The sequence below is a fragment of the Magnolia sinica genome, chromosome 2, assembly GCF_029962835.1.
Source record: "Magnolia sinica isolate HGM2019 chromosome 2, MsV1, whole genome shotgun sequence".
NCBI lineage: Eukaryota > Viridiplantae > Streptophyta > Magnoliopsida > Magnoliales > Magnoliaceae > Magnolia > Magnolia sinica.
The window spans coordinates 119,916,281-119,936,284 of NC_080574.1; the positions used below are offsets into that span (position 1 = coordinate 119,916,281).

A 20,004-nucleotide genomic window follows, 5' to 3' on the forward strand; every position below is an offset into this window, starting at 1 on the left:
CTTGGTTTTATGAACATAATATTGCTTAATATTATATTTTATGCACGTTCGTGTTGCAAGGTGAATCTGAGAGCTTAAATCGAAAAGAATGCTAAAAGCATGGATTTAGTGCTCAAGAATCACTTAGGCAAATGAGGGATCTTAGAAGACCTAGAACCAAGAATTCTTATACCAAAGATCCAAGGAAATCAAGTACGAAGGATAGAGAAAAGATTGACAAAAGCATAATTTAAACAGCAGAAAAATAGGATAGTTCGGTGACACTTACTGCAATTTCGATGCCATCGAAAGTGCATAAAACAGTCCAGCAAGAAAACAGCTTAATTCGGTGCCACCTAAGCTTAATTCGGTCCACCCAATGCCATTTTGGTGCCACCTAAGTACTCTGCACTTTCAGATGTGATAAAATTCAGATATGATTTCGGTGCCATCGAAATCGCGTAGAGTTTTAACACGGGGCCGACGTGGATTGCGAAATTTGAGGCGCTTTGCGAAAATTCCAAGTCAGTGAGAAAGGTGGAGCTTCACAACTATAAATAGGAGTCCTAAGGACGTTCCTAGGCATCTTTTAGGGTTCAAGGAGTGAAACAAAAGGGTGGATCCGCCATTCAAGAGCTTTCTTCTTCTTCATTAGTTGGTTTTTTATGCTTTATTTGAGAGACTTTAGTTCGATAATGTCTATGATTGGCTAAACCTCTTAGCTAGGGCTAAGAGGTGAAGCTTGTAGTGTGATTGAGATGTTTGCTTTTCGTTGATTCATGTTTTTATTGAACCTTATGGATTCTAGTTCTTTATTAAGGAATATTTTTAGTTTTTAATGATTTGTTGTGACAAATTACAATAGATCTGTAATCGCTTTGAATATCTTCTTTTCCTGATTTGATATTGTAAAATTAGTGAGTCTCATTATTCACCATCGTCCCTTGGGCATGGTAGGATTATGAAATCCTTCCTAATCTTCACAATTCTCCTATGATGGGTTGTGGGATTGGTATATCCAATTGTTTGCCACTATCTCCTGGGCATGGTTGGGTGATGGAATCACTTCCTATCCTCACAACTCTCATCTGTTAAGACTAGATTCATGAGAAGTTCAAAAATTTGACCGTCTCTTCTTCCAACTGGATAAGGACTCTGATTTCAGTTGTGTCCTTGAATCAAGCATAATAGCATCCTTAGAAGCTACAAGTGGATCTATGGAACCCCTAGATCCCACTTTCAATTGATTGTTTAAACCTTATTCACATTTACTCCTTTAAATTTAGATTTCTGCTTTAGTTCTTCTAGTTCTAGTTCTAGTTAAATTCAGAAGGCACACAAGTTCAGTCCCTGTGGATTCGACCTCGGTCTCACCGAGATTATTATTACATCGAGACCCTACACTTGGGGATGTGAACAGTGGGTCACAAACACTTTCATGGATGAGATGGACTAGAGAAGGCCCGATCGGAGGCAGAAGTCATCAAGACCATCGGAACCTTAAAACAGGCATATCTCACAAACCGAAATGAGTTCCTTAATATACCATTTGTGATTTTGGGGTAGGATGAGCTACTTTAACAAACCGATTCCATCAGATCAACGGTCAAATTCCCTGTCTATTTTCACTTTTACTATTTTTAATAAGTTTTGGTTTGATTATAACTCTTCATCCGATGGGCTTTAGGAGTTGTGTCCAACATGAAAAGTGCTTAAAATAATTAGTAGAATAGTGTGGTAAAGTGTAATAACGAACTAGATCCAAGTTAATTAGACTGAGTGTAATTACGAACCCAAAAGGTATATACACCTAGCTTGAATAGATTTAGAAAAGCAATACATTACTAGTCCTTAATCTTAGCCCGAGATTGACCTTGATCATGTAACTCGTATACTAAGATAACCTAAATTGGAGAGACTTGTCAATTTTGCTAGACTTGGGACACGACAACATAAATCTAACAACATTTTGAAGAAACCAAGTTTCAAAGGTGAGGGAGTCCTTTAAGCTTATAATAAATTAAGTTAATATACTTTATCTTACCTTTTACATGTTATGCTTTTACGTTACTATGATGCTCTTCCTACAGTTGTTAATTTACTACCAACAATTATTTATCCTTTGGGAATTATGGTATGATGTTAATTACAAGTGATCTTTATTATTTTATATGGGGCGATGGATACAAGCCTTGCCCTTGCCAATTTTGTTAAGTTAGCCCTTGCTACTCTCTTTTTTGTTGAGTTGGCCATTGCTACTCTCCTCTTTATTTAGTTAACCATTGCCACTCTCCTCTTGTTAAGTTAAACATTGCTACTCTCCTCCTTATTTCATTAGCCTTGTGCTATCTACTTTTATGGCTTGGGTTTGTGTCTTGGAATTCCAAAGCTCACATGATTCAATTGATTTCCTCTTTAGTGCAAGTACTATGTTGGAAATCCCACTTATAGCGATTAAGTAAATATCGTGGACGTAATGCGGTCCAGGTAGCGGCCCCTAGGTCGACATATAATTCTATGAACTTTGGGTAGTAGTGCACAAATCGATGTAAGTAATTCATAATACGTGTTACATCACTTTCGAGATTGGATGTGGCAAATAGTCACTCCATAAACAAATCGTGTCATGTAATTCATCCAAGTCATGCGTTGTATCGTCTTGAGATAATCGCGTAAATCCACGTTAACATGGGATACGCCGACGAATCTCCGTAGAATGGGATGTGGGGCGAGCCTGATAACTTTAAATCATTTTCTACATTGTGGCGATCGATAAGTGTGATGAACCATATATACTTTACTAGGCATGCATCTTATGTAGTTTGCTTGTGCATATTGATACCTCTCGTAGTAGTGGAGTACATGACGTATCAGAACTCTTACATTACTTTTTTGAATCTCTTGAATTACCATTAATCTTAAATGATAACCATCACTATGAGTAGGGCATTGACACTCTCCAACCGTATAGATAATGTATGTTTATGTAGATTGCAGACCTAGAGGACCATCTCCCTATGGAAGATTATACTAAATGAATAAGAAGATAGCTTTATATTTAGTTTTATTTATTTTTGCTGTGAACTTTGATTATGTAATAAGCTCTCATTGAGAGGACATTTGATAATTAGTTGAATTCTTTTACTCTAATAGAATGAAAAATACAGTTGACTTTACTCTCATGAATGATTACCTTCATGAATATGTCTAGATGTGATCTAAAAATAAAATAAAATATAGGGTGCGATTCTAAAGCATCCAATTTATTCAATTATTAACACCCGTTTTTTCGGGCAAGAGTATAAACTCTAGCTATGAAATTTTGGGATGTTACAACTATCGACCAATTTAGGAGCAAAAGAGGTATTGGTTATGGTGATTCTTTATTAGTAATAAAGCAATTAATTAGCTTATTTAACTGTACAAGTATAGCTTTACAGTCATATCATCTTTTGACGATGTAGTTGCTAAGTAGATTTGATGAGGTCAACTTAAAACATATAACCCGAGGAAATAATATTGATGCAAATGAAATGCCACACTTAGCATCAGGGCTTCAAATTTCCTAAGGATTTGAAAAGAGAATGATGATCGTTTAAAGGAAGTCATTACCTTCAATTTTTCAAAGGGAGTTGACCGACAAGATTTGCCAAGTTAAGGTGAGCAATGGCGATTAGAGAACTCCAATCATAGAATATCTTCAGTCTTCATAGATAAAGGTTGGCCGAGACATTAGAAGAACAACTATAAACTATGTGTTGATCTATGAGGAGCTATATCGAAAAGGGGCCGATGGAGTGTTGTTATGATGTTTAAGTAAAAAGGAGCCTATGCTAGCTATAGGTGAAGTTCATTAAGGAATTTATAGAGTACACCATATTGGAAGAAAAATGAGACTCACACTTCGATGCTGTGGATGTTTTTAGCCGAACATGTTTATTGATTGTAACTAATATACTAAAGGGTGTGAAGCATGTTTCTTTTTTTTTATTTTTTTTTTGTTTTTTTGTTTTTGTTTTTTTTTTTTTTTTTTGTGAAGCATGTTAAAAAACATGGAAAAATACAACATGTGCCCACGATCGAATTACATCCCATTCTCAAACCTTGGCCATTTCGAGCATGAGCTAGGAAAAATTTATCATTTGTCATCTAAGGGTAATAGTTTTATTATTGTGACGACCTATTACTTCCCCGAATGGGTAGAAGCAAAGCCTATGTTGGGAATAGATCATCAAAAAATTATTGAATTCGTTGAGACTCATATAATTCATCGATTTGGAATTCCTAAATCAATTACGATGGACCAATGAGCAGCATTTTCATTTAAGTAGGCCGGGGCAATAGCAGATCAGTATAAAATCAAACTGATACATTCAACACCTTACCATGCTCAGTCCAACAGTTAGGTCGAGGTTAGTAACAAGGTTATCGAGAATGTTTTATGAAAAATGATTAATGGGAATCCTAGATAATGGCATGTTAAGTTATCAAAAGTTCTATAGGCTTATCGTAATTCATTTCGAACAAGTACAAGGATGAGTCCATTTAGACGGGTAGCCTATTGGGCTAACTTGACCACGACCGATTTCAGAGAGGCTATGTTGGTTGAACTCGATGACGTAGACAAAATTCAACTAATGGCCTTAAATTCCTCAAGACAAACAAGTTGAAAGTCGCTCGAGCATATAATAAAAAAGCAAAAAGAAAGCTTTTCGTGAAGGCGATATGGTTTAGAAAGTGATTTTAACCAATGCCGATGGTTGTGTAGTGCTTTCCTGGACGGCTTTTAGCCATTGGCGAATCATAATAAGCCGTCAGCAAAAGCAATCGGTTATTACACCTTAGTTGCGGGTGCACTATAAAAAAATGGTTTATGAGGCCCACCACAATGTGTTTTATATAAGCTGTCCATGAATTTTGACAGCTCAATTTAAGGCATGAGCCAAAAAAGAAGGCAGATCAAAGGCCCATGTGGACCACACCATAGGAAATAATTGAGATTATTCGTCTACCATTGATACGTGATGTGTTCCACTTGAAGCTTCGATCTACCTCCTTTTTGGTATCGTGCCCTAAAATGAGCCGTAGAAATGGATGGATGGAGTTGATGAACAACATACATCATGGTGGGCCGTATAAGCCCTTGACTAGACCGTCAGTCTCTTACTCATAGAGACACCGCCACGCGAACTCCATTGGCTGGTGTACCACACATCAGCAACACAGTTGTGTGTTGACATGACCTACTTTTGTGGATGCCATCATGAGGTATGAGTTATATCTAAACCATCCGTCCACTTACTGATTTGGTCGTAAGGCTTGAGCAGAAAAATAAGACAGATCAAAAAATCAACTGGACCACACTTTAAAAAGCAGTGGAGGATTGAACGCCTGCCATTGAAACCCTTTAAAGGGTTATAGAAATTTTGGATCAATATGACATTTGTTTTTTTTTCTTCATCCATGTCTTTGTGACCTTATGAACAGATTGGATGGACAGTAAATGTTACGGTGGGCCACTTAAGAGTCGGTTTACCGGTTTAACAGTGAGAATCATTGTCCCACTGCTAGTGTGGTCCACTTAATAACTGTAAATTACTTATGTTTGGGATTAAGATCTAAAATGATCTCTCCAAATTGATGAATGGTGCAGATATGATAAATACATCATTGTGAGGCCCATTTAACCTTGATCTCCTTTAAACTGTTCATACAACTCGGAGCTCGAGGAGCGTCAGCGCTCTCTCGCTTTTGGAAACTGATTGGCTACTCCCCCTGCCACCAGCCCTGTCGCTCGTGGTCGGTGCTCTATACACCCCACCATGATGTATGTGTTTCATCCATTCCAGTCATCCATTTTTACTGATCATTTTAGGGTTTGATTTAAAAAATGAGAGGAATATAAATCTCAGGTGGACCACACCACATGAAAACAATAGTGATTGGATATCCACCATTAAAATCATCCTAAGGGCCACTGTACTTTTTATTTGACATCCAATCTGTTGATTAGGTCATATAGGCTCAGATTAGGGCCTGTTTGGCCCGACAGGCTGGATTGGATTAGATTGTATTAGAAGGGATTGGAAGGAGTAATCCCGGGATTGGCCGGGCGTGCCAAACAAGCACGATGAAAATCTGGCTGGATTGGAGCAATCCCATGGGATTGCCAGCAATCCACTGACATCACCTTGATCCAAAACTTCTATGGCCCCCAAAATATTTTTAATGGTCGATGCTCAATAGTGTTTTATGATTGTGCGGTCCACCCAAGATTTATTCAGGTTCGTTTCTTGGGATCATACACAAAATGATGTCATGAAATGGATGGACAGCGTGGATGAAACAAATCGATCATGGTGGGGCCTATAGAGCGATACCAGGTCTAAAGGTCAAGTTAACGTTTTCAACCTATGATTTTTTCATTGTGAGTTTTGTATTTGATGTAAAATGGTGGTGACTCATCCATAACAATAGTGTGTAAGATGTAGAGTTATCCAGACCATCCAAATAATCAGTCTAGTGTAAATAGTAAATATTTATAATTTTATTATGTAAAAAATTCTTAACTATCCAGAAAATGGTCCCATGCATGTACGACCATTAATAGAGTTTCTGTTATAAATAATGTAAAACTCACAATATACGGATTTCAAAATATTATCTTATTTAAAAGAGGAAAATTCATCCAATGCCCGTTCCTTTTTTCCTCTTTTCCCACTTTCCTTCATTTTCCATCGAGAAATCCTCCTAGGGTCGTTTGCGCGCAATCTTCCATCGAGCGTCATCTTCAAATAGGTGAGCTTTTCTTTCTCCACACCACTATATATTATGTTTAGATCTCCACTTTCTATTGAATTAATGTCTGTCCACCATTGAAACAATCGGGGCCTGTGGATGTCTCTCTGATGTCTGAGGCTTTGGAAATGTGGTTTTGGATGGGTATATATATATATATGGAAGTGCAACCTATGGAGAGTAATAACGTGTGTGGAAGAAGGGCAGATTGGGTATAAAGGAAGGCATGAGGGTGCAATGGGCCCACGAGCTGGGACGATCTAGGGGCGAATGGGTTATCGTTCTACAAAGGAGATCAGAGCCGTCAGATATGAATGAGTGGATGGACGTGAGATTCATGTAACGTCTGTGGAATGTATGTAGAGAAGAAGTTGGTTTATTGTCTTTGCCTTTTATGGGTGTGCTTGAGGAGGTGCACTCCACTGGTACTGGGTCGATGTGGGGCCCATGTGGTGTATGCATCACTTCAAAACTGTCCATCGGATAACCCCTGGCTTGAAAATCAGCTTGATCTGAGACCCTCTTAGGCCACAGTACAGGGAGCATGGTGGGAGGGGACTCACACCCTTTGATTCTCACCGCGCCCTCTTGAGCTACAGAAAAGCCTGAATTTTACCGTGACCCTCTTCATCTAGGGCAGATGAGGGGTCTCGATGGTCTAGATTCAAATATACAATAAATGGTGGACCACTATAAAAATCAAGGGTAAGATCCCCACTAAACTTTTCCGTTGTGCTGTGGCCCACCTGAGTTTCTTTTGGGCCAATTTGTGAGCCCAATAAATAATATGAGACAAGCCATCTTATAGATAGATTGGATGTTGTGAATACATCACATGGGCTTCCTTATATGGAAATGCATCAGTGGGGATGACAATGGGCTTGCCGACCTAACACTGTAGACATGAGCTTGGGTCCCAAACGTGGCCCAGGGTCCGGCCTAGGCTTCAAATGAGGATGTCCAAACCACATCCTCATGGACCTATAAACGAACATGAAGGTTTCAATGCGTGGTTATCAGCTTTCATTTTTAGTGTAGCCCGCCTAGCCTGATTTTAGGCTCATGGCCTACCATGGAAGGGTACATTTGATCCATGGACTGGATGTCCAACATAGATCATGGTGGGACTCACAGAGCCTGATCTCATAGGAAGCACCCATAAGATCATCACCCATGGTATCTCGAATTCTTTTAATCCAAAAGGTCTCTAGGTGTGTGTTTGTTATGATTGATGCTTTATTATTATTATTATTATTATTATGACTGAAACAGATTTAGTTAGGAGCTTTTTTAAAAGTTTTTATATTATTAATTAAAAATGTTAAATAAGTTTGATGTGAAATATACCATGGAATGGATTTAACACTCACTTTAAATTACACCCACATATATGGAATGGAACGGATTTAACACCCACATTTATACATGGATATATTTGGTTAGCATGCGATCAGCTCCGACGATAAGTTTTTATGTAGTTCTGCTGTAAGTTCTTCCACGACTGCTGTTGGTTCTGCAGGTGTACAAAAATTACACCTCAAACAGAGTACATTCTGCTGTAAGTTCCTTCAAGGGTAAATGGTTTTACCCTGGCTGTCTGAAAATCATGTAAATAGCAAGATGCTGATGCCAGAGGTACTCTTATTTGCAGGATCTGGTTTTGGGTGTTGCAAATCTTCATACTCCAGAAGCTGTGGCAGGTGCTGAAGCTACACTGGCTGGTTCTCACCCTAGAGGTACTCTTACATTTCAATATGCTCTGACGATACATGCTCACCAAAGAAAATTCAGACTCTTTGAGTTCTTTTTTAGCCGAAAACACTCAAAAGTTTTCAAGTCCACATGGTCCTCTACTAAAAATCAGTCTGATTCAGCATGTTTGTGATGCCTTGATTGCTAAGTACACATTTGGGACTGATCTGGTTTCCGTTCTTGCAGGTTGGTGTAGGTGACACTTCAGGGGGAGTTAACCAGATATGTTTTTATTTTTCTTTCTGGTAGCATTTGGGTGTCTAATTACCTGCTTGCCCCCCCCCCCCCCCCCCCCTTTCTTTCTTTTAATTGTAATTCTCTTTGACTGTTTTAGATCAACAAGGGACGTCCCCATATTCAAGCAAGGCTACATTCCCGTATTCAATGGGCAATTTGTGGATTCAACATCAGGTCTGTCCTTCAAATCATGGAATTACTTGAGCTTAATCTAGATGTTCCTTTGTTATCTGCAACTATGAATCTAACCCATGCTCTAATCTCACCACTTTTAGCACACACATAAAATTGCAACTTTGGTACCTTACTTGACCTAATATTTGACAGATCAAGCATTGAGCCAAATTTTCATGAGCTGTACTTGAAGTTCTTGGAGAAAGTTAATTCAAGATTGCTGAATAAGGAGATTGTCAAAGCTACTTATGAGAATTGCAAGGTGCCTTGGCAAATTTTTTTTGTTACCCTTGGTTGTCATTGTCACCGTACACATTTTCCAATCTCCCATAGACATGGATGAATGAGGTCTAGCCAGAGATTCTACAAGGAACCTTCAAGTGCTTGGAATGCAGTTTTGTCATCAGGAACGTCGAACAACAATTCAAATACACTGAGGTGCGTTCGACTCCATTCCTCGAAAATTGCATTTTACTGATTTCTACCCTTCAATATGTTAGGATGAGATGTTTTATTGTGATTTGCGTTTTGTGCATTAGGACTGTTGTTCTTGCAAATTGCCATGTACATGGTCCACAGTTCTAAAGGTTTGATTTGAATTACTAGTACTATATTAATGTTCAAATGTTTGCCAAGCCCACAAACATGCATGAGGCATCCCACCTATTTGCACATGTATCAGTGGCCAGGTGTGATAGTCGATCTGTTCATCAGGTGGATCCCACTATGTAGGTACCCTGGCCTAAAAATAGGCTGCTCCACTCATCATGTGGGCTGCAATTTTAGAAACAAATGGAAAACTTTGAAAAACTTATACAAGTTATTTCTATTATGTCCATTTTTGCCTAACATTGTGTTCCTACCTGATCGATGTACCTGCTTGATTTTTGGGGGTAGATTATCTTCATAATGGGATCCATTTCTGAGTTGTCTTATCACAACCTTATATATATATATATATATATTGTTAAATAGAATTAATCATTAAGAACTAAAATCTACACTTGTGTCACTTGTAAATTGATGTAGGCAAATTTTGGAGTCCTATTCTATAAAAGAGTTAAGATATCTCTCTTATCAATGCCTTACTGTGGACAGTGAACAGCAACTGTTGCGGTTAAATCCTGCTAAAGTGTATGATGTTATAGCTGCAGTTTGCTCAGAGACCTCTTCACTACATGCGAATCTTATGACAATGTCATCCAGATTAACTAACCGCAGTGGAAAGCCTTTCGTGGATGTTGCAGTCAATGTCCTTATCAAGCTTGTAATTGACATGTATGTTGATCAGATTTATGGCTTATTAAGATTATCTTCTTCCATTAGTAATTACTTCCTAGAGTTCTCTCTGTTGCATAATCTTTCCCCATATATATGCTGGTTTGGCATAATGTATTTGTGTATAGAAGCCCTTTGTTTGTTTGTTTGGCTTTTTTTTTTTTTTTTTTTTTCAACTTGTGTTCATGCAGTGCAGTTTTATACTAAAATACATGTCATGTCAGAGTACAGAACTGACAAACATGTCCATGTCCAAGTCTCATTGGTCTGTTGCAACTCAAATTTGTTCCTGAAGCATCCACATTGTGTCTCTTACAGCTTGATTGGCAAAGCTATCTCTTGGATGCTTAATCATGGATTCTGCAGGTATTGATTTTGTGCAGGGACCTATACTCTAGTTATCTTCTCAAAAAATCTCAAAAGATGAAAGATCTCTCTCTCTCTCTCTCTCTCTCTCTCTCTCTCTCTCTCATTGCATATACACTCAATTTCATAACCCACATATGTAGTTGGTTTTGTTTAAATTTTTTCTCCCTTGTTCAAATCCCTACTATACTTATTTGTTCTTTTCTGTAATAGTTGCAACGGACAGTTAGGATGGTTGTAGCATATTTGTTGGTCCCTATGTAAGATGAATTTGTCTTTTGTAGCCTTGGCCCGGCCTTGATCGTGGTATAAAAAGATCCATATAGAGATTAAATCTGCCGGCCAAACCCAAGCACACGCTCTAAGGCATGACTATCCACTGCCAAACACCCAGGCCGTAAACACTTAATAAAAAGTTTTGTCTATTGTCAAACACCTAAGAATCTTTGTTCAGTCGTTAATTTATTTATTTTTGTATATTTGCATATGTCCTTATTCTGTCACGATTTGATTTGTTTTTACAACTAATTGATGACATTACCTTCTTAATTAGGCATAAATCTATGTTTGTGTGTAGGTCAATGGCATTGAGTACAAAGTATAACTCTCTCCCAAACGAATCTTCCCAACCATTTGAGACTATGATCGAGATGAATTTGTGTAAGCTATCACTCCTCATATCTCTCTCCCTTTGTTTCATTTAACATGATTTTTTGATTCATATGTAGTTTTTCTCATAGTATTCCTGAAATTAAAAGGTTTTTCTAGTGCTTTAGGTTGAATGATATTCCTCCTGAAATTAAAACTATTCCTCCAAAATTTTGGTACAATAATCATTTCATGGTGAATGAAACTTCATGAATAAGTAGACTGCTATCAATTGATCCAGATTTCCTTTTTCCAAAGGCTGCTTGGTGCAATGGTAGATTTTTTTCATCATTTCCAACATTTATTGTTGTTGTATACCCTCATAGCATTTGGCATTCCCATGGAAAGCCTATTCTAATTGCAAAGAGATGGCCTAATCAGGGAATCTATGATGTGGTGTCTTCTACTTGGATCTCCTTTTTGGTCCGGTCCATTTGAAAACACGAATATCTTTCAAACTTCTAATAAAGGATGTGTATTTCTGATAGTTGAAATTAAGAAAACCCAAACTAATTGGAATGTTTTATAAATTACTTTGCAGGGAATTGATTATTTGAAGTATGATAACTGCTGGAATGGTGGTACTAGGCCAACAATTCGGTAAGCTTACCATGCTCGCTAAATAAACTACTTTTGGATTTGTAAGAAGCCTGCTTGTTTTAGACTTTTACCTGGATACTTTGAATGGGTATTGTAGTGATGTTTGACACTAAATAATTTTAAGTGTTTTCTGTTTCTTTTTTCTTTCTTTCTTTCTTTCTTTTTTTGTCATAAAGGGAATGATCTGGGAGAAAGTGGTGTCCCACTTTGTTTGGTTTCAGGCGATTTCGATCAAGGTGACCCATTTATCATCACCTTGGTGTGATAATAACTTTCAACAGACGCCGACTCTTTTGGAAGTTCTGAAAATAGTAACAAGGACTATAGTTTGTGTTTTGCATTAAGTCTCCACTGCACATCAGACCCTTATCCAATCTTCATGGCTAACCCAGTTGTGATCACCTTCGATGGGTGACAGTGCAAAAATCACATGGATCAGAATCTGTCCCTTTTTTTTTTCCACAGCAGAGGGAAGCAAGTACAAGAAATAAAGAGAGCAAAGACACACATCTAAATGGGAGATGGATGTGCAGATGGTGGCATGGGAGAGCTCGAGCTATGGATCACACATATGCATCCAAGAACAATCATATTGCATGCTTCCTTGTATGTTATGCATTCCTTACATTCTATTAAATCTCACAAAGAATTGGATGGAGGGGGGAATAAATAAATATTAGTTTGATCCAAAACTTATTTGGCTTGCAATATGTTTTTAGCGGTTAATCACCACTGTTTTCTATGGTAAGATTTCAATCGGCTTCATTTTTGGGTTCACACACAAAATGAGCTGGTAAAACAAATGGGCAGCATGGATATACAATATACATATCAAGGTGGGCCCCATGATCAGGATTGCACCATGTTGGCCGAGGCAGGGGCTGCACCTAATCAACTTGGTCTCCCATTACCTTTAATTACCTCATGATGGTATATTGTATGGTACAACATTCCTACCATCCATTGTGCATTGGCCAGCTTTTTGTAGCTATCAGCTTGTTTTGCGCATTGTGGCCCACCTGATGAACTGACCACCCTGATTCTTGGGTTAGGACATCTACATGAGGGCCATCTGATGGATGGCTTGGATCTTACCAACATTGCCACATCGACACATGTGGAGGCGTGTGAGTTGAGTCAGCTGGCAGACAAATTCCCATTGCCTTCCTGGAGCAGGTTAAGGATGATTTCAACAAGAAGTATGGAGGAGGAAGAGCTGCCACTGCTGTTGCTAACAGCCTCAACAAGGAGTCTGGGTAATTCTTTTTGCTTTTGACCAACACAGAAAACATGAGATTTATGTTGATATCATTATTGCATTATGATATCACCCTTTAACATTTCAGGTCCAAACTGAAAGAGCACATGCAGTATTGTGTGGACCATCCAGAGGAGACCAGGTGAAAGCTCAGGTTTCAGAAAAAGGAGTTATGATGGAAAATTTCTCTTGTACTTGCCAAGATTAGTGTCCTCCATGCAGACCCGTCTTTTGAAGCCCCCGAATTATTTAAATCTTGTGATGTGCAGAACAACATAAACCCGTTGTAATCTCTCTTTGTACAGGTTCAGGCACTCTTATCAATTGATGATATAGCTGCCCTTCAGGTATATTTGTTTTCCTGTTCAAAGGTTCCATGATCCTAATGCATCACATAACTCTCCTGTGGAATGCCAGAACAAAGTTTCTCAGTTCTACTTCAGCGTTGTTAATAGCATGCTGGGTGCTAATATTATTGTTTCTGTGGTTGCTTATCTGCATTGGTTAATGACCAATTTTCTTTTGGTCTCCGTACTAGCTTTCTTTTGGTTATGTGATTCAGGTTACATTTCTTGTCATTTGGTTTTTAGTACTCTAGCGTTGTATTGTGGCTCTGCCAGTAAGCAATAAAAGATGTTTCCACTTACTGTTTAAAAGTTATTACATTATTACATTGGATTCTCTTAAAATGTGGATCATTCACTTTGAGAGAGTGGCAACCCACATTCTTATTATGTTAACTTTCTGCTCAAATGTATGGTGCAATTTGAAATCAATCGCCTTGGATTAAATTGCTTGTCTAGCTCCGGTAAAGGGAAATGTCGGTGGTTTTGGGAGCCTTCACAGGCGGTTTTGACTGCCGGTAAAAGGCCATTTTCTTGCAGTGTTATTGGCGCTACAAACAGGTCAGGTCAATCTTCTGCGGTCAATCTTCTGCTCTTGAGTTGCTACTACAATGTCATCTTCCCAGTATTTATATCAGCTCTTGGTATCCATGGGTAGACTGAAGTGATGGACCGTGTTGTCCTCCGACCAGGCAAATTTGGGAAGCTTCTATTTGTCCCTATACCCGATGACAATGGACGTGGATTGATTCTAAAAGCCCATGCTCGGAAGAAGCCTCTTGTTGCTGATGTGGATTTGGATGCCATTGGAAGGATCAAGGCATGTGAAAATCTAAGTGGGGCTGATCTTGCCGCTTTAATATGACTATATAAAATTTCTACAAGGCTTTCTAGATATCCAAAGCTTCTATATCTCTATCTTTTTTTTAATTTTTATTTTTATTTTTTAAGCATATATCCAAAATAATTGGAATTTGGATGATATATTTGATTTTGATTTCTTCCTTTTCTATTGTGTAGACTTGCCTTCTCAAATAGGTTGGTTTGTTTAGGGCTTTAGAGAAATGGATATATATAGTTTTGGATGTCTTGATTAATTAACGCACACATCCAAAACTAGATATACCCATTCTCCAAAGCCCTAAATGAATCAACTTATTTGAGAAGGCAAGTTTATATGATAGAAAAGGAAGAAATCAAATATATCATCTAAATTCAATTAATTTTCATTTTTTTTGTTTAAATTAATGAGAATCGCTGATGGCTAAAATTGTCGAAATCATTGACGGTTTTGATTGTCACAGACCGAAAACACTAAAGATTTTGACTGTCGCCCTTAACGTCGAAGTCCGTCGAAAACTTCAGCGATGTTAAGATCTTTATCAACGGACTTTGCGACGGCTAAAAGCCGTCGGGGAAGTCATTGCGGATAGTTCTTAGCCACGTTTCAAGACTAATGATGTTGAATTTCATAAATGGTCGACCACATGAGATGGGTCATATACAGTGATAAAGGTCCTACATGAAGGAGCTTATATCCTTCGTCATATCGATGGAAAGATAACATAAAATTAAGGCAGGAGATGGTTAAAATAACTACAAATGACATGCAAAAGACTAAATTTAGTTGATAAATGGAAGTAGAAATATAAATATTGTATTATAAGGTCAAGACTAGCAAAATGCAGCCGACAGACCAATTACATCTTTATAAAAAGAATGAGAAAAAAGAGATAATGGCTCTACTAGAGTGCCCACTAGGCATAAGTATCCTTCATCTCATCAAATTCTTTGGTAGCATGTTCCTTGATAAGTTGAGTTGTTTGCCTTGAGCCGTGAGCGATACGACTATAAATTGTAGAGGGAGACTGAAGGACTCCACAGGTATGTTATTACCTCCTCTTGAGCTTTACCTTCTGTTTGATTATCTGATCAACGGATGTTGCTAATGGTCTCTTCCGAGTTAGAAACTTCAAGTCTCTCTACAAGAGACTGAACAACGTCGACAAAAGTGTCTAAAATAGTTACCCCAACTTGAGAAGCTGGTACAAAGACTAACTTTTTGGAGGTCGAGAGTTCTCCGGTTACTGTAAAAAGAAAAAAGAAAGTAAGGAGGCTTCTAAGAAATTTAGAAAAAGAAAAAGAACAAAATATTAAAATAACATCCACCTAAATCTGACTGAAAAGCAACAATCGTAAATTGATCGATCACTAGTGAAATCTTGGTGGGATTGACGACCAAATCCAGAGATCGGTTTGAACGAGGGAAATGAGTAGGATGATATGACTTGAGAAATTGGTCAAAAGGAAGATTAGGATCATTTAATCTTCATTTTCGTTCTGCCATTTATTAAAGGCCATATTGAAGTGAGCATCTTTATCTCTTATACGCTTCTTTTATCTCCCAAGAATATTTTACAGGTGGAATACCTAGTTAGAATTTGATTTTATAATATGTTTCAAAGTTTGTAATAGCTTTGTCCGGAGAAGAAATACCTAGATTAGATCGACTGGAAGCTACAAAGAGTGTAGGGCGAAGAGCTGAGAGAGGCTCAAGATAAAAAATCCTTAAAATGGTTGAAGGAGCTGTAGGCATTGGGATTAACGTAGTAGTTGGAACCACTTTAGCTGGACCTACCACTGTGGTCTTCTAATGCTTCAAGTCAGGTTGAGCTAGCTTGACCGTTTTTATTAATATGAAAGAAGGCTTAACCGTCTTTATTAGCGTTAGGGTGGGACGCTCGATGTGACCGAGGTCGTCATCCTTGATCGTGTCTTCCTCCGGGAAATGGACACTGCGGATTGAAGAGATTGATTTCTTGGTGCCTTCTTTATTCATCTTTTTATTCTTGGCCATATGTATCTTTACCTCAGATGAAGAAGAAAGCTAACTGATGATCAATTCATAAGATCCTCTAATCAAAGTCCCATGGTAGTTTTTCCACCAGGAGTGGAATGAATCTAGTTTTTGTAGATAATTGGTAAAGAGTTGGGAGTGAAAGAAAAGCTAATGGAATCAAACCCTCCGTGGAGAGTCTAAAATATAATGACCGAATTTGCAACTAGTCGATAAGTAGGAAGCTGGTTGCAAGTTTAGTGGATGAATGGAAAGGAGATGCCTTGAGCCAAGCCAAATTGATGAGAAAGAAGATTGGGGTAGTATTGTTTGATGATGGCCTTGACATTAATACATGTATCTATTATGTTGCCATATGAAAAGTCTTTACATATCAAAAATCATTTCCAAGCCGCATCCCTAAGGCTTGCCATCTCGTTGTTGGTCGACTCATAGTCTTTAGTGAACTATGTTGGATCAAACTTTTTATCTGTAAATAGGTAAAAAGAATGGTTGGACTTCTCAAGGGTGAAAGAAAGGAAAAATCTCATATATTGAACAAAAGAATATTTTATTTTGGGATAGAGGATGTTGTGGTGATCGAATGAGGTAAAATCTACATTTGTTGGAACAAATTTAAAATATTAATAGAAGCATAACTAGACAAGTTAGATAGGCTCACCAAAGTGGTAAAATCCCTTAATAGTTTTTTCAAACATGTTGCGGTAAAGGTGGCCGAGCACGAAAGGGGTGAAAGTAAGTTGACGTCCTTAAACAAGCACCATGACAAGATGAATATATTCCCTGGGGATTTACGGGGCACTCATACACATTAGAAATCGACAAATTCACTTGATAAGAAAAGCCCTGTATTCTTCATCCACTTCATCTTAAGATTTGTGTTATAGAGCCATGAAGGTGGAATAGGCCTTGGTGGTCTTGTCTGAAAGGGAAAAGGGATGTGGATTCTTCAAAGCGAAGCTTGGATAGATAGGCTCCCTAAAGGGCATTTAGTAGATGAATGCACGTACATCAATAATCGTTGGACTCATGGGGTCGCATCTAAAGTGGAATGTATTGGTCAACCGACTCCACAAAATTGATACCGGTATAAGGAGGAAGGTATTAGCTAGATATTCGTACAAGGAGAGTTTGATGCATTCATAAATTCCCGCCTACCTCCATGTGTCACTATGTTGTGTTTTAATGTGAGTGAAACATTTGGCCCAACCATTCATTAGTTCTTCCCATGCTAATGGAGATTTAAATGCATTTATAATCTGGAAGATTGTCGTATTAGACAAGAACAACTTCGTTAGGACACTGCAAAAAGTTGGGTTTGATCTCATTAAGTTGTTCGTGAGTGGCAGTAGGATGGAAGGTTGGATCGAGTGTAAATAATGTATTGTCTAATTTCCTTGGAGTATTGAACAATTGGTCATTGACTATTCCTGACGACGGAACCTCTAGATATTTAATGAATGATTCTAGATGAAAAGTTGTTGTGGAATAAGAGGAAGACAACCATGATAATTAAAATGAGAAAAATGAAAAAAGAGGTTTAACATAAGAGAGAAGAAGCAAATGGTGAAGGAAGAAGCTCCGACTTAAAGTTTGTTTATGTATTGACCGTGATATATGCGCATTAATGAAAGGATAATCATGACCCTCATATGATATAATTATATACGACATGTCACATGAATAAACTAGAAGAATAAGGCAAAGGAAATCTTTCGGTATGGCCTGGGTCGGGTAGAATCAATGAAAAAATAACACATGGACCAACGATTTATCGATTTATTGCATCGGGCAACTTTTACCTTTTTCTCAAAGGCGAAGCAATGTGAGGGGCAATGTTGTACCCTATTTTTGGTCATTTTGGGTTAAGCCAATTGGATGGTGACATGTAAGTATTACATAAGAAATATGAGGTGGATAAAAATATCTTCAAGATACTTGGAACACTTTTTGCGGAATCATATCTAGTGTAAATCTAGTTTTACACATCAGTGGATGGTCGATGGAGTGATGTGGTCGATTTACTCAAAAGTCTAACGAGCAAAAATAGAAACATGGTCGAGCAATTTAAGTTACAAAAGGTGACCGAGAGGAACAAAGTTTGGTCGACAAAAGAGGAAAAATCACAAAAAATAAAAAAAAACATACTAAGAGAATGATCTAGAAAGGCTTTTCGACTATTGTAACTATTGCAATAATGGAAGAAGTATATGGAAGAATAAGTTGTATGAGAAAAATTATAAATAGGAGAAGAAATCTATAGAGCAAGGACACCAATCAATCTACAATCCAACATGATCCAATAAAAAACAACCAATCTATTAATTTATCTTTTATCTCAGCGTATCCTAAGAGTATAGCGGTAATTTTTAGCTATAATTTTTACTTGTAATTTAAACCTATGCTCATACATTGTATTTGTTTTCTATCCATAGTGAGTTTTTTCTTTTACTTGATTGCATTGATAATTTGAAGAGTCCTTTGGTGAAGAAGGCACGAAGCAACCCATTTTTAGATGAAGAACCTCATATTTTAATTATCGCCTAATTATTATAGATAAGCAACTAATATTCTCATAATATGGTTATATACATTCTTCGAATATAGGTTCATATTGTTCATAATATATGTATCTACTTATTTTGGTGTTTGGGGTCAAAGTTCATCAGTTTGGATCCAGCCGCTCTATCCATTCTGGCAAGCAGGTGCACACTGCACACCGCACCTATTTGGCTGGACGGATCCCATGGGATTAGGAGGGATGGGATAGATTTTAAGGTAATGATGGTGGTGTCAGTGGATTGGTTTAAGATCCATGGGATTGCTATATCTCGGGACAAGTTCACCGAGTTTGTTTGGCATGCCCAGCATATCCCAGGATTTTACCTTCCAATCCCTTCTAATTTGTCCAACCAAACACGCCCAGGCACAATTGAACAGGATTAGTAGAGATGGGATCAATTTTAAGGTAACGATGGTGATGTCAGTGGACTGATTTAAAATCCATGATTTTTGCTATATCCGGGACGAGTTCATTGGGTCTGTTCGGCTCGTTTGGCATATCCCCGAATTTTACCATCCCATCCCTCCTAATCCCTTTTAATCCGCCTGGCCAAACAGGCCCTTAGTTGGCTATCTTTGCATGGGCCAAGGATAAAATTCCATAGGTTGGATACCACACGCACCACAGTGGGGCCCACTGACAACCCCTTGTGGATAAGCTTATCCTGGAAGGTAGGCGTATTGGCCTTGTGATTTAAAAAGTGTAAATCGTACTATAGAGAGACAGGTCAAGAATCTCTGATACAAGATTCGATGCTTCCGCCTTTTTTTTTTTCAACTAAATCTACAGAGGAGGTTATGTATATTATCAAAGTAAAAAAAAACATAAGAAATTGAATTTTGGATGCTATATTCACCCACGTGCACACATCGATTGAGAAGCCAGAAATTCATACATGCTCGGTAACAATGACTGATACTCAGCAATATTCTTTACAACGCACATGCATGGTAGATTCATCCTGTGGGACCCGCCATGAGTTTTCCCGGATAGCAATTTGGGCTACAAGCTCTGCAAAATGCGGACCACCGGACACACACACACACACACATATATATTTGGCCATCCGTTTTACTCATGAACACGTGTCCCGTATCATGTGTTGAGAAACTGAATTTTGGGCCAGCCAATGGCTAACGGTGGCCCACCT

General features: G+C 38.1%; 1 protein-coding gene and 1 long non-coding RNA gene across 12 annotated transcripts; both read left to right on the forward strand.

The window, feature by feature from the left end:
* The first annotated feature begins 6,711 nt into the window (after window positions 1–6,711).
* Window positions 6,712–8,806, forward strand: LOC131237481 (uncharacterized). Its single transcript, XR_009167260.1, has 4 exons — window positions 6,712–6,777; window positions 8,297–8,335; window positions 8,429–8,513; window positions 8,716–8,806. It is a non-coding gene; the product is annotated as an uncharacterized LOC131237481 (long non-coding RNA).
* Window positions 8,807–8,822: 16 nt separating this feature from the next.
* LOC131237482 (uncharacterized) lies at window positions 8,823–13,232 on the forward strand. Of its 11 annotated transcripts, XM_058235273.1 has the most exons (9): window positions 8,823–8,940; window positions 9,094–9,202; window positions 9,274–9,378; window positions 10,039–10,218; window positions 10,537–10,584; window positions 11,162–11,244; window positions 11,774–11,832; window positions 12,885–13,088; window positions 13,179–13,232. In XM_058235273.1, the coding sequence occupies exons 3-7, from the start codon at window positions 9,284–9,286 to the stop codon at window positions 11,779–11,781; spliced, it is 414 nt and encodes a 137-aa protein (XP_058091256.1). In that variant the 5' UTR covers window positions 8,823–8,940; window positions 9,094–9,202; window positions 9,274–9,283; the 3' UTR covers window positions 11,782–11,832; window positions 12,885–13,088; window positions 13,179–13,232. The 11 variants fall into 11 exon arrangements, 2 of the variants coding, with proteins under 2 accessions (XP_058091256.1, XP_058091257.1); XR_009167266.1 differs by lacking the exon at window positions 10,039–10,218; XR_009167262.1 differs by lacking the exon at window positions 10,039–10,218 and having other exon boundaries at window positions 9,274–9,382; window positions 10,410–11,244.
* The last annotated feature ends 6,772 nt before the right edge of the window (window positions 13,233–20,004 follow it).